Source organism: Ochotona princeps, chromosome 2 (genome assembly GCF_030435755.1).
Source record: "Ochotona princeps isolate mOchPri1 chromosome 2, mOchPri1.hap1, whole genome shotgun sequence".
NCBI classification, from domain to species: Eukaryota; Metazoa; Chordata; class Mammalia; order Lagomorpha; family Ochotonidae; genus Ochotona; species Ochotona princeps.
The window spans coordinates 91,608,147-91,623,822 of NC_080833.1; the positions used below are offsets into that span (position 1 = coordinate 91,608,147).

General features: G+C 41.9%; 1 protein-coding gene across 2 annotated transcripts in view; it reads left to right on the forward strand.

The window, feature by feature from the left end:
* EEIG2 (EEIG family member 2) overlaps window positions 1-15,676 on the forward strand; it is a 76,958-nt gene that overhangs the window by 45,603 nt on the left and 15,679 nt on the right. For both annotated transcript variants that reach the window (XM_058659791.1, XM_004581989.2), the window contains exons 4-5: window positions 9,014-9,130; window positions 11,584-11,630. In XM_058659791.1, coding sequence (XP_058515774.1) covers window positions 9,014-9,130; window positions 11,584-11,630 — 164 coding nt within the window. The remainder of the gene's footprint in view (window positions 1-9,013; window positions 9,131-11,583; window positions 11,631-15,676) is intronic.

The window sequence follows — 15,676 nt, forward strand, 5'->3', positions numbered from 1 at the left end:
TTTTTCTAAGGGCTGATTTTTACCTTGTAAAAGATTAGTTAGTTATAGAGGCAGGTTATTTCTGGGCTTTCAATTCTTTTTCTATAGTGTATGCATGTCTATTTTTATGCCAGTATCAGGCTATTTTGATTATAACTGTCCTGTAGTATGTCTTGAAATATGATACTGTGATGCCTCCAGCATTGCTTTTGTTGTGTAACATTGCTTTAACAGGGTCTGACACAGTGGCCTAGCAGGTGGATCCTCCCCTTGCATCTGCCAGGATCCTGTGTGGGCGCCAGTTCATGTCCTGTGGCTATACTTCCCATCTGGCTCCCTGCTTGTGGCCTGGGGTTGAGGGGGCGCAGTGGAGGATGCACCCAGGGACTTGGGCCATGCGCCTGCATTGGAGACCCTGGGGGAGGCTGCTGGCTTCGGATAGACTCATCTCCAGCTCTTGCGGCCACTTGGATCTTTCTGTGTCTCCTGTCTGTGTGTCTGCCTTTCTAATTAAAAAAATATATATATGTATGTCTTTTTTTTTTTTTTTAATGTTGGACCCGGCACAGTAGCCTAGAGGCTAACATCCTCGCCTTACATGCATCATGGTCCCAAATGGGTTCCTGTCCCAACGGCCCTCCTTCCCATCCAGCTTCCTGCTTGTGGCCTGGGAAAGCAGTCAAGCACAGCCCAAAGCCTTGGGACCCTGCACTTGCTTGGGAGACCCAGAAGAAGCTCCTGACTCCGAAACATTTCAGCTCTGGCCGTTGCAACCACTTGGGGAGTGAATCATCCGACAAAAGATCTTTCTCTCTGTCTCTCCTCCTCTGTATATATCTGACTTTCCAGTAAAAAAACAAATACGACCCCACACAATAGCCTAGTGACTGGGGTCCTCACTTTGAATTTGCCGGGATCCCATATGGGTGCCAATTCTAATACCAGCGGCCCTACTTCCCATTCAGCTCCCTGCTTGTGGCCTGGGAAAGCAGTCGAGGATGGTCCAAAGCCTTGGGACCCTGCACCTGCATGGGAGACCCAGAAGAGGCTCCAGGCTCCTGGCTTCAGATCAGCTCAGCTACAGCCATTGCAACCACTTGGGGAGTGAATCAATGGACAAATTTTGCTCTCTGTGTCTCCTCTCTCTATATCTGACTTTCCAATAAATATCAAATAAATCTTAAAAAAAAATTTAAAAATTGTTTTAGCAAACCAAGTCTCATCATTTTTTCTAGATCTGAAAATGTCCTTGAAATGTTGATTGGGATTGCGTTAGGTTTGTAAATTGCTCCAAGTAGTAAGAATATTTGATTTTATGAATTCTACTAATCCACAGACATGGACAATTTTTCTACTTTTTTGTGTTTTCTTTCTGTATTTTGTAATTTCCGTTGTAATGATCTTTTATATCCTTGGTTAAATTGGATGTGAAAAACTTGAGTAATTTCTTGCCTTCTGAGAACAGATGAGCTCAGGCACATTCAGGCTGTTATAGCTGTGGACCAAAATCCGAAACTGTTTGAGTGCTGAGAGTATATCACAAACAGAAAATTCTCATTATGGGTTTCATTCAAATTACAGGCATAAAAATGGGGCACTTGGCCTTCCAGTTAATATGCTCGTTGGAATGCCCACACCCCCTATTGGCATGCCTGCATTTAGTTCATAGACTCAACACCTGATGCCATCTTCCTCCTGGTGTGGACCCCAGGGAGAAAAATGGGGGCAAACAGCAGGTGTGGCGTGTATAGTTGACTGTTTGGGAGAGCTGGATGGAGTTCCTTGTTCACAGCTTCAGACCAGCCCAGTCCCAATCATTGCATGCATTGCAGGAGAAGCTGGCAGACAGAACATGCAATGTACATGCACATGCTCATTTGCTGTCTTCCTCTTAACCTTAACCTTCCCTCCCTCCATTTCACCTTTTCTGTCATTTTATTTTCATTCTCTCCCAACCTCTCAAATACATTTTTTTTTTAATTAAAATAGGGAGCCAGCATTGTGGCACTGAGGGTTAACTCTGAAATTCATTGTGAGCACCAGTTGTAGTCCTAGCAGCTCCATTTCTCCTCCGGCTCCCTGTTAATGTGTCAGGGAAAACAGCAAAAAATGGCCTCAGTGCTTGGGCCCCTCTCACCAGTGTAGAAGACCAGGATGGGGTTCCAGACTCCTAGTTCCAGACTGGCTGAAACCTGGCTGTTGTAGACATTTGGGAGGTCATCTTATGAACAGAGGAACTGCTTCTCTCTGTTTCTCTCTTTGTCTCATTGCTTTTAAAGTACAATGAAAAATAAGTAAATAAAAAATTGTTTAAAACCACAATTATACAATGCTGTGTACTCAGCACCCCTTTTAGCCTCCTTCGACTATAATATAACTTTTCACTGCTGCCCAAGTGCCCCCATGCAGGTATTCAGAGAAGAGTAATAAAATGGCACATGTACAGGCTGGCAGTGACAGATGCCCCCTTGTGCCTTGCATGAGACCCAGGCCTACATGATTTACTCACTGTGTTTTGTTTGTTTATTTGTTGCTTATTCTCTGTTCTGTGATCCAAACATATTACTGAAAATATCAAAAGGACCTGTTGATATCCCTACGTGTAAAAAAAACACTGGTTAAAAAAGAGAGAGAGAGAGTTTATCTGTAGCACAAATCAAGCTGTTGGGGAAACTATATAGTGATGTAACAGTGAAACATCTTGTGGCTGAAAGCCATTCCTCTACTTACAGCGCCAGAAACTTGTATGAGTCCAGGTTCAAATCCCAACTGCTCCATTCCAGTCTAACTCCCTGCTGATGGCCTGAGAAAGCAGCCGGGGGTTGGGGGTCCTGCACCCATGTGGGAGATGAGGAAGAAGCTCCTGGCTCCTGCCTTCAAATCAGCTCAGCTTTTGTTATTGCAACCATTTGGAGAGTGAACCAGTGAATGAAAGATTTTTTTCTCCCTCTCCCTCCCCTCTCCTTTCCGTCTCCTTTCCCTCTCCCTCCCCTCCTCCTCTCCTTCTGTGTAACTCTGCCTTTCCAATAAAATAGATAAATCTTTTTAAAAAGAAGAATGAAACATCTTATAGAAGAGTATGGTGTGGAAATCACTACCATATATGATCAAAAGAAGCAGGAAAAACTGCTGATGAAGTTTTATGCTGAAGTTGATGAGTAGGAGTAGATTTTTTTAAATAACTATAAAGCTACAAATTAAGATCTTGATCATTATTAAAAAATGGATTTGTCAGTGTTATAATGAATACCTACTTGACAGTATGCTGATCATGAAACAGACAAAGATCTGTCACTGTACTGAAGGGAGCATGTTCAACAGGCAGGTTACAGAAATTTAAGAAAGGACAAGGCATGACATTTCAAAGTATTGGTGATAAGTGTCTGCTGGTAGTGGAGTAACAGAAAGGTTCATTGAGCAGTTTGCTGAGATCATCACTGATGAAAATCTGACACCAGGACAAGTCCGTAATACTGATGAAGCACTTTTTGTATTATTGCCCCAGAACAACACTGACTAACAGCTGATGTCACAACCTCTACAGGAATTCAGAATGCAAAGGACTAAGTAACTATGCTGGGATGTGCAAATGCAGCAGGCATAAGTGTAAACTTGCTGCCATAGGCAAAAGTTTGCTTCCTCTCTTTAAAAGAATGAATTTCTTACTAATGCATGATTGTGGTTTTTAAAGAATGGATCCTGAGGAATGCCCTTTCTGCTAGGTTTCACAAGCGTTTTGTATCAGTGTCTTGTGTTCATTGCAGGGAAGCTAAACTGGATGATCCTGTAAGATTTAGTCATACCTTTGCAACTGTTCTGCTCATCTTCCAACTGAAATTGTCATCAAAAATAATATTAAGGGCAAATATTGACACAATGTTAAGATTGCTCTTGGGATACCAACAGCTTATTGAGGACTGCCTGATCTGGAGTCCTGGCTCTGATTCCAGCTCCAGCTTCCCATTAATGCACAACCTGTAGCTGGGTGCCTGATACCCATGTGGGAAACATGGATTGGGCTCCAGGCTGTCACTTCAGTCCTAGCCCATCCCTAGCTGTTGTAGTTATCTGGAGAGTAAACTGATAGATGAGAGATTCATTCTCTCTCTCTCTCTCTACACTTTTCAAATTAAATAAATTTTAAAAATAGGGATGACTCCAATTTACAACATTTAAATATATGTATTCATATATATAGACACTTTCTAGAATAGTGTACTAGAAATATTAAACAGAAATGTAGATGTGGAAGGCTTTTAAAGGGAGCTTAGCGTTAAGGATGCCATATGCTGTTGTCAGTCCTTGTAGCTAATGACACAGTTGTGCGTGCCTAGTATAACCTCTGGCCTGCAGTTATGCACAGTGATGGTGATGAACAGGGTGATGGTTTTGAGGGATTCTCTGTGACAAGTGAGGATAAAATGGTGCCTGACCTCCTTACATACACAAAATATGCATCTTCATAGTCTGTTAGTAAGCTAAAACAAGTGGCTATGAACGTTTTTAGCACTGATACACTGGTAATTAATCTGCATTGTTCATTATTAGCCAATAATGACGTAGCCTAAATGGTTCTGAATCAAGGTATTGTTGAAGGTGATGATAATAGCAGAACCAATGCCTATAGGCAATATAGTGAAAGTGGTGCCAGGCTTTTTGAAGAACTGGAGCTACAAGCATTTGCAGAGCCAGAAATTATGTTGGTTTATAAATTCAGACTCCCTCCAGCAGAGTGAGTCATTCCTAGAGAACCCACTTTCCAATTCCTCAGCTGTTCTGATGTTTCTTCTCACATACAGAAAAGTAAATATTCATACAGTCCATAACAACTGGTTGATCAAAACACAGCATCGTAGGTGGGTACTGAAAGCCTACTTGTTGCTAGGGATGCTGCTGTGCTACTCCATTATCCTGAATAAATTATTATTTTCTCTATATTAATGGAATATCATATTTTCACTCTTAAATATTTATTCATAAAGAAAGATAAGGGAATGATTTTTGGGGCCCAGTGTTAAACTACCTTCTATGAAACCAGCATCCCATTTGTGCCATTGTAAGTCCTGGTTATTCCGCTTCTGATCCAGCTGCATTCTGAAGCGCCCAGGAAAAAGTGGAATGTAGCCCAAGTACTCTCTTGTCATTCACATGGGAGTTAGCAGATGGAAGATTCCGTCTCTCCCCCGCTGTGTCTCTCCCTGTCTGTCTCTATATATCTCTGTCTCTTGCTCTCTGTCTTGCTCTTTCTCTGTAACTCTGCCTTTCAAATAAATCAATATTTTAAAAAGTGATTGTTTATCAGTAGAAGTAAGTTCAAGGTCAGGAATGATAGTGATTCGAAACAACCACTGATGGTCCATATGATTGCCTGAGGTATAGACTCCTTTACTTTCTGGTGGCTCAATGCACATAAATCTTGTTTCATATGCAAATTATTTCAAATTTATTAAATAACCCTCGGGTCATGAATATAAGGTACACAAGAAGCAAATTTCTTATTTAAATTTGGATCCAACCCCTAATGTAACTGTGTGTGTGTGCAAATATTCCAAAATATCAAAATGTTTCTAGTCTTAAGCATTTTGATAAGGGGTATTCAGCCTGTGCTACCGGAAACCCGTATACTCTTATTTCCAGTTTCTGTGAATTGTGTCTCCATCAGTCAGGTTACTTGAGCTGAGAGCCTGGACAGTAATTTTAACCCCTAGATCTACCTATCTCCCTTAAATCTAGTTGATTGCAATGTCAGGATATTCTTGGTCACAAGTTACAAAAAGTTTTCCTCAAACAGATTTTTCTTTAGTCTCACAAAATAAATGGATGTAAGATAGAACTACAACGAGATTAGTAACTCATTGAAGAACATCAAATCCCATATTAATCCTTTGGGTGGCAATATGGCTAAAAGAACCTTCCCTACTGCCTCTCCCTGCACAATGCTGAAAAAAGAAAAAACTGAAAGTCATGCTTTGCCTGCGGCCAAACCTAGACAAAGAGACAAGCTGTGGCCTCTGTCGCTGGAATTCCTGCGTCAAAGCAGTGGGTCAAGGTGCCTGAACCTGTAACGCCTCACCGCTTTCACAGTGCAGTCAGCCTTTGGAGTTGAAAGACCTATAGAAGCTTTACCATTTGAGATATTTGCCCATAATTAATGAACTAATGTATAGAACAAAACAACCACCACAAAAGAATCCATATACTTCTCTTTTACTATTCTTCCATTCTCTGTGGTAACTTTGTCCTTGACTTGTTCCGCTCATTAACAACAAGGTGCTCACTTTTTTCATCAACATGTTCACAAATGACAAACCCTAGCTGCCTCTCCATGCTCCATATACTACTTTTTCAAAAAATTTAGTGAGAAAAAAAAACCTTTGCCTACTCCTACCTTAGTTGTGGACAATCCGAACGGCTTGCCATGGTTAGCACAGACAGAACACAGTTTAAGTATGAGTTGGGGATTGGGCTGCCTTCCTTGAACACCTTGAAAGGACAAAGGAGACTAAACAGCTGGATGAAGTCAGGGCTTTGCTAACAGAGAACAGAAGATTGAATGTTCAGCAGATGAGGGTCTGCTTTGGGTGATAAATTCTCGTAAAAATTTCTTAAAACTATGCCTCTCTCCCTTCCCCAGGGCCCCTATTTCATGCCCTCATTATTTCTTATGGACAGCTGTAGCCTTCTATTTAGAATCATTTCTTATCTTCTCCTATCCTCTGTATTACTACCAAAGTAACCTTTCTGAAATTAAGATATGACCATATCATTTCCCTGGTTTTCATTCTCCAGAAGCTATTCATTGCCTTTAAAGGAAAATGAAAGTCTCATATCCTAGCAGTCAAGACCCACTTCGGTTTGTAGATCATCTATGCTATGTCATCTTTTGTGTCCCTTGCTTGCTCTCTGGCTCTCATCCTTACACTACAGGCCCACTGCCTGCATGAACTTCCTGAAGTAACTGGTGCTGTTTTGGCCTCTTTGCCATGTGACTTGTTTTCCCTGCCATGCATGTATTTCTGCCTCCTCTTGTCCCATCAGCTCATGTATCATTAGTCTCAGGTTAGTTATTTCTGAGAGCTGTTCATTTCTCCTAGATTGATGACTTTTCTGTTACAGCAGTTATCACACTGTATCATAGGAATTTCTTTTTTCTGTCTTTCCTTATTAAACCTTGAGAGTAAGAATGGATCTTCATTTTCAGTGCCTAAGATCACCTGGAATGTAGGTGCTGAAGATTATTTTTTGAATGAATTAATAAGTGCCACAGATACAGCCAGTATGTATGTATACATGCCATTTTTCTGAGTCAGTTATGTCAGTAAATGCCAGTGACAGATTCATAAGGAAACATGGCTCTCAGGTACCTCGCTGGGAATCTAAACAAAACCTCAAAGGAAACCATTGTCTTGCTCTCACTGTTCTTGTCTAGAACAATGCCTGGTGCATTCAGGACCCACCTTGGCCCTTGAAAGAGGCGATAACCCAGAGTATCTGTGTGGAAATTGAGATGTTAATTGTAGCTTGAGGTTGTGTGTGTCTGCCTTACCTGAATTTGGGGCTTCCACTACTCCTAAGTTCTTATTCTTCGTACCTTTTTGTACCAGTTAAGAGCTGTTAGAATCTTGCATCAGCCTGTAGTTAAAATCCTCATCTTCGATGCCATTATTTGTTTTTTTTTTTTTTTTTCGCAACAACCGATTTTATGTATATGAAAAGTATCTAGTCAGAGAGAGACAAACCTTCATCTGCTGGTTCACTCCTCAACAGCTGGGACTCTGGCAGGCCAAACCAGGAGCCTGAACTCCATCCTGGTCTCCCATGTGGACAGCACGAATCCAGACACTTGGGCCCTCTTTCGCTGCTTCCCCAGGTATATTAGCAAGGAACTAGATGGGAAGTGGAGCAGCTAGGACTCAAAGCAGTACCTTTAAAGGATGCTGACTTCTCAAGAGGCAGCTTGACCCACTGTTCCACACACCCAACCCTTTTAATGTCATTTATTTGTGTCTACTATGCGTTTTAAACCTTAAATCAAGCAACCTAAAAATCATAGCAGTGTTGAAATGTGTAATACTTCTATTATATATTCACAGAGATGTACTTAATTAATTTCACACTCTTCATTTGTTATTGTCATCAATAAAAAACTATGCATGCTTACTTAGTGGAGTAGACTTAGTTCATCCCCAAAACATGTTGTAATGAGGTTGATTTGTTGTGCCACTTGGAAATGGGAAACAATTGAGAACATCAAAGTAAACATTGAAACATCAAAGGCAAATGGTAGGGTAACTTTTGGTAACTACAGAAAATGAGAACCAAATAGTAATGTGGAGCAATAGGTTTGAGCTGAACTGCTGGGTAACTGCAGAAGGGGTCAGTATGGGAAAGGGCTGTGAGAAAGGGAGGAAGTGGGTTGCGTAAAGGGAGATTCAGCTCAAGAATGACCAGCAAGGCAAATGTGTAGAAGGCAGTGCTAGCAAAGAGGCTTATAGTAAAGAAAGTATGTGAGTCACTTAGATCATTCTGGTTCTTACACGGAGAGTGGGAACTCAAGAACCTGAAACTCCCTGAAGTTCTCTGCAGTTCCCAGTGGTTAGTTCAACATAGAACATGAACTGAAATAGACAGAATCTGACATTTTTCCTTTTATTTGTACAAATGATAGTGATGGATTTGCCAATGTTTCCATGTTGTGGGGTAGGTACTACTGGTACTTATAATGATTTTGAATTGAATCATATTATTTTTATTTTAGCAGTAATATATTTATTTTAATATATATAGAAAGTGTGGCACATCAAATCTGTGACATAAAAATCTGCTTGCTTAAGAATAGAATTTGTATTATATTTATGTGAAAATTGAACCAATATAAAAGACATATAAAGCAGATGAAATAGACTGGTATTAAAATGGCAAAAACTCCATACAATTGAACTTGTCTAAGGCATAGTTTGAATGTTTATTTTAAGGAGAATCTGATAGACACCTGCTAGATAATCTATTAATATAATTCTCTTTCTTTTCATAGCTGGGCTTTGCAGATCTAAACCTGGCAGAGTTTGCTGGATCAGGAAATACCACCCGTCGCTGTTTACTGGAAGGCTATGATACCAAAAATACAAGACAGGATAACTCCATTCTTAAAGTAAGCACATTTCAAGATCTGCTTTGCAACAAATGAGAGTCGCTGCCTTAAATAAGCGTGGATGAGGTAGACATTTAGCGCTACAGGTAAGACACCTGTATACTATATTGGAGTGCCTGGAGTTGATTCTTGGCTACAACTCTTGACTCCAGGTTTCTACTAATGCATACACAGAGAAAGCAGCCATGATGGGTCAAATGATTGGGTTTCTGCTGGGAGGCCTGGACTGAGCTCCTGGCTCCTGGCATCAGCCTGGTCCAGCCCCAGCTATTGCAACCAGTTGAGGAGCGAACCAGCGGATGGAAGAACTCTTCTCTCTCTCTGTTCCTCTCCTTCTCTGTCACTCTTTAAAATAAATAAATAGCCCTTTAAAAAAATTAGAAATAGGGGTTGATACATTGTTCTGGCATATTGGGTTAAGCTGCTGCCTGCGATTCTGACATTCCATAGCATAGCACTGGTTCTGGTCCTGACTACTCCACTTCTGATCCAACTCCCGGCTAAAGTGCCTAGGAAAGCAACAGAAGATGGCCCAAGTACTGGGGCCCCTGCCGTCAATGAAAAGACCTAAGGTTCCTGGTTCCTGGATTTGGCTTGGCCTAGTGCTGGCCATAGCAGCCATTTCAGGGATAAACCAGTAGATAAAAGAGTGATTCATTCTCTCCCTCTGTCTTTCTCTACCTCTTTCATTTTCTCCCTCCCTCACTCTCTCCCTCTTTCTGCGTCTCTCTGTCTCTTTTGTAACAGCATCTCAAATGAGTAAATAAGTCTTTTACAAGTAAATAAAGGTTAAAAATTAGGTTAAAAACTAATGAGATCTAAAACGATCAATTTTAATTTTTGAGACAGACAGCACTCCAGTACTCTGGTTCACGCCCCAAATGCCTACACTGGCCAGAACTGGGCTAAGCCAAAAGCAGGAGCCAGGCACTCAATCTAGGTTTCAAGTGACAGGACCCAACTGCTTGCTGTCTCCCAGGCACTATGTTGGTAGGAAGCTGGAATTGAGAGCCAGAGGTGGGCATTAAACCTGGGTCATGTGATATGGGGCATGTTTGCTAAATGCAAATCCCCCCAAACCATGATTCTTAGTAATCCAAAAAAGGTTCATAAATAAATATCCCATTTCTTTATTCTACTTCCTTACACAGTTTCTTAAAAGCTTTGCGTTCTCTCTCCATCTGCTTTCTAACATATTGGAAGCCAAATGTAGGGATCTGTGAAAGAAGAGATAAGGAAGCTAGCAGGCTATGCTGGCATTCAAAGGGGAAAGAAGGTCTTACAGTTGCTTATTAATTAGTGGTCAACAAGTAAGGAGTGCATTTCAAAAAGCGTTTGAGAGGTTTTAAACAGAGGCTAGAAGCTTTCTGCTCTTAGAAGCCACCAACAGGCGCCCCTTGAAACATGCATGTGGTAGGTCATAGGGAGACATTCAGGCACTCATGCTTGGGAGTAAAGGCAGATGAACTGAATTAGCACAGTTACCTACCCACAGGCAGATGAGGTGAATCACTCACTCACTGATTCTCTTTTCCATTCTGGCTTTCACAACTGTAAGGTTTTTACTTTCAGAAATTATTTTACCATATACTTATGCATAATTTAACAATGAGGATGCATTCTTTTTTTTTTTTTTTTTTTTTTTAATTTTTTTTATTAATTATTATGCATTATGTGACAGTTTCATATGCTCTGGGAATCCCCCCACCCCTCCCCACACCCCTCCCCCCTGGTGGATTCCTCCACCTTGATGCAGTATTACAGTTCAAATTCCATCAAGATTCTTGAGGATGCATTCTTTTTAAAATATATATATATATATAATTTAGTTATCTATTTACTTATCTCAAAGAGTTACAGAAAGAAAGGGAGAAATCTTCCATCTGCTGGTTCACTGCTTGATGACCCAGTGGCCAGGGCAGTGCCAGGATGGAGCCAGGGGCAACATCCAAGATTCCTATTTGAGTAACAGGGTCCCAAACATGGATCATCGCCCACTGCTTTCCCAGGCCATTTGTGGGGAGCTAGATTGGAAGTGAAGCAGCTGGGACTCAAACCAGCACCCATGTAGGATATAGGGATTGCAGGTGGCAGCTTTGCCCACCGTGCTATGATGCTTCCTTGAGAAAACATTCCTGAAAACACGCTGTTGAGTGCTTTTGTCATTGTGACACAAATTGAGATGGCTATAGAGTCACCAGACAGTTGTCTTGTGGGAGCACCATCCTGTATGCAGTCTGTCACTAACAGAGACAGAATTATATAGCACAAGACTGTCTAACTAAAGGAAGGAATTCTTTAACATTGGCACATAATCCAATTCAGCAATCATTTTATTTAATGCTTTCTAAATAGAAATATCACAATAAGTATTATGTAAGCATAGATCAGCAGAACATGGCTTCTGCTTTTAAAAAATCTTGTATAATCATATTTCTTATTTTTGTGTTTAGGTTTTAATAAGTATGCAGCTGATGTCTGGTGATCCATGTTTTAAAACGTAAGTTGATGCCCAGGAATTGGATTATTTATCTGAAACTATAATGTAGATTTGTTTTTTAAATGTTTTACAGTACTATTTCATGATGTTTGTGGGTGAATACCACTGAGGGGTTAGTTTCTTTCCTGGAAGATCGACCTGTCCTACATTTAAGTTACTTTTACCTTTTACTAAAATGAGTTCTCCACACTATAAATTATTTAAGCCATCTTCAGGTTTGGGTGAAATCGTACAAACCAAAAACTTGTATTTGACTTCTGTGAATGTATTCATTTCTTTAACAAATACCTATTAGGGTTCTATTTTAGTTACTAGAGAAATAGCAGTGTACAAAATACATCCTTGCCATCTGGGAGCTTGTATCCTAAGAAAATGTAAGAGGAAAATAAGCAAGTGAATATATAATAATATTTATGTGGTACTGATGGTGCTAGCTTTGTGCCACAGTCACTTAAACTGCTGCTTGTGAAGTTAGCATCTCATATGAGCACTAATTTGAGTTCTGACTGCTGTTCTTCTGATCCTGCTCCCTGCTGAAATGCCTGGGAAAGTAACAGAAGGTGGCTGAAGTATTTGGGCCCCTGCTACTCACATGAGAGACCCTAATGGAGTCCCAGGCTACTGGCTTTAGCCTAACCCAGCCCTAACTGTTGTGGCCATTTGCAGAGTGAACCACTGGATGAAAGACTTCTCTCTTTTATTCCTTCTCCTTTTATGTCTCTCCCTCTCTCAGTCTCCAACTCTACCTTTCAAATAAATAAATCTAAAGATAGTGATAAATGCTGTAGAAAAAAAAATAAGAGATGGTAGCAGGGCCGTGATGGAGAGAAACATTGCTGCTTTGTGTCCAGTAGTCAGGGATGACCATGACAAGATGACATTTGGGTAGAGAACCAAGGAGGTAGGAAGCAGGCCGTACAGTTATATGGGGAAAGAGCATTCAAAGTAAAGCGGAAAAGACATCCAGCTCCCTGCTTGTGGCCTGGGAAAGCAGTTGAGGACGGCCCAAAGCCTTGGGACTCTGCACCCGTGTGGGAGAACTGGAAGAGGTTCCTGGATCCTGGCTTTGGATCGGCACAGCACCAGCCGTTGCGGCCACTTCGGGAGTGAATCATCGGGTGGAAGATCTTCCTCTCTGTCTCTGCTCCTCTCTGTATATCTGACTTTGTAATAAAATAAATAAATCTTTAAAAAAAAAGTAAACGGGAAAAGAATAAGAGGGGAGTGTTCGTGGTATGTTCAAGTTAACTGCCAGATCAGCGTGTTTAGAGCAGAATGAGTGAAGAGGAGGATAGTACAAGATGAGGCCAGAAAGTCTTGTAAACCATTGTTATAATAACTTCCACTTAAAGTCCCAATGAGACAAGAGTTAATGGAGGTTTTCAACAGAGGAATAAAATTACCCAGCTTAGGGCTGCGAGGTAGGAAGTAGATGATCTGAGGTCAACAAAGGGAACGAGGACAGAAATAGGTAGGTGAGACTTTCAGAAACCCAAGGTGTGGGCCTGGGGAACTAGGAGAATGGTGTTTGTCTTACATGAGACAGATTACAAGAGGAACAAGCTGAGAGCTTGGGTCGCAAACATGTGGCATTTGAGACCCCAGTTAACACCCAGCTGGGTGTTACCAAGTAGGCTTAGGGAATTTTGGAAAATATTAGCAACTTTGAGTATAAACAATTCATATAAAGAACTTTGCTGGGCCCTGCGGCGTGGCCTAGCGGCTAAAGTCCTCGCCTTGAAAGCCCCGGGATCCCATATGGGCGCTGTTTCTGATCCCAGCGGCTCCACTTCCCATCCAGCTCCCTGCTTGTGGCCTGGGAAAGCAGTCAAGGACGGCCCAGTGCATTGGGACCCTGCACCCGTGTGGGAGACCTGCAGGAGGTTCCTGGTTCCTGGCTTCGGATCGGTGCATACCAGCCGTTGCAGCTCACTTGGGGAGTGAATCATCAAACGGAAGATCTTCCTCTCTGTCTCTCCTCCTCTCTGTATATCTGACTGTAATAAAATAAATAAATCTTTAAAAAAAAAAAAAAGAACTGTGCTAAATATGTATTAAAAGGAATAAAAGGGCCTGGCATGATAGCCTAGTGGCTAAATCCTCACCCTGCATCTGCCCGTTCATTTTTCAGGTGCTCTACTTCCCATCCAACTCCCTACTTGTGTCCTGGGAAAGCAGTAGAGGGTGACCTGAAGCCTTGGGACTCTGCGCCCACATGGGAGACCTGGAAGAAGCTGTTAGTTCCCAGCTTTGGATCAGCTCAACTTGGGGAGGATTAAACAAGCGGATGGAAAAGATTTCTGTCTGTTATCTCCTCTGTATATCTGCCTTTCCAATAAAAATAATCTAATAAAATGAGTGTAAATATGGGGTCTTCAGTAAAGAAATGATATTGAGTAGGGCAGGTTTAGTTTATTGTTAAGATGGGACAGAGACTATCATATTTGTTTACTGAAGGGCAAAAGGAAAGCAGGGATAATTGCTCTCCTTTATTTTGCCAGTAGTGGCTCTGGTGAGGGCCCTTGTTTGGATGCCAACGTACTCTGTCAGAGTGCCTGGGTCTGGTTCTCAATTCCAGCTATTTGCCAGTATAGACCCTGGGAAGTAGCAAGTGCCATGACTTGTAGAGTGGTTTCTGCTACCTACGTGCAGTACAGATACTGGATTCGAACTCACAGTTTCAGAGCAGCCGGGTTCTAGCCCTGTGGGCATTTGAGGGATGGCAATGCTGTCTTGCTCACTCTCGCATTTGCTCTCAATCTCTCCCCCCTCTTAGATGTTCTCTCTATCTTCTGTTTCTGCTTTTTGAATTATAAAGGAGAGCAAATTTTTTAAGTTATTGCTTTTAAAGAGCTACAGAGAGAGGAGAGACAAAGATTGACTGTCTACTAGCTCACTCCCCAGCTGGCTGAAGCAGTCAGGACTAGACCAGGCCCAAACCAGGAGCTTCTTCCAGGTCTCCTCTGTGGGCAGCAAGGGCCCCAGTATTTGGTCATCATCGACTACTTTTCCCAGACCATTAGCCGGGAGCTGGATCAAAGGCTGAATATGAACTGGTGTCACTGTGGAATGTTAGCCTCTCAAGAAGTGGCTTTACCCTCGTCACCCTACAACACTGGCCCCAGAGAGAGAATATTTAGTCACAAAATCCTAGGTTGAAAAGTATTAAGAATTCCAGTCTGTAAACTTTTTTTTTCTGATGAGTACTAAACCATACCTAAGGGATCTTGATGAAGCCAGTTTTAAAACTATTGGTGTAGAGACAAATGTTTGGCACAGTCTTTAATATGCCACCTGGGGAAGCTAGCATTGAAGCACAACAGGGTAAGCTGCTCCCATCCCATATTGGAGCAGTATTGGCATTCTATATTGAAGTGCTGCGGAAAACAGACAGTCACAGGGAACTGAATCAGAAGTAGAACAGCTGTAGTCCATTTTAATGGAGACCCACATGGAGTTCCAGGTTTCTGCGTGAGCCAGCCTTGGCTGTTGCAACCATCTGAGGAGTGGGCCAGCAGATGGAAGATCTCTTTTTCTGTGTGTGTCTCTCTCTCTTACAATCTGACTTTCAAATAAACAGGTACGTAGGTAGGTAGATCTTTAACCCCTGCCTCCCCCCCAAAAAGTGCCACTTTGGACTCCTGTATCCCATATTGGAGTCCCAGCTTACTGCTAATGCGCACCAGGAAGAGGCAACAGATGTGACTTGAGCACTTGAATCCCTGCCACCCGTATTGAGTTCCTGGCCCTTACTTTAGCTTGGACAAGCTCTGGCCATTACCACCTTCCACTTGATGGTGAACAAGGCTGTCAAATGGAAGGTGGTAATGGCTAGCGAAGAGCAACAGGGAGAAGAGGGGAGCCTAGGTCGGGAGTTCTGGAAGACTGGAGAGTGGACCTAAGAGGTGGAAGGATGGAGGCACTGTGACCAGGCAAATGAACTGGCATTAAAAAGATAAGGATTGGAGTTAGTGTTGTGGCACAGCCTGTTAAACCACCACTTACCTTGCCCACTTAAGTGTGTGTATTTTTACATTCAAGGAATG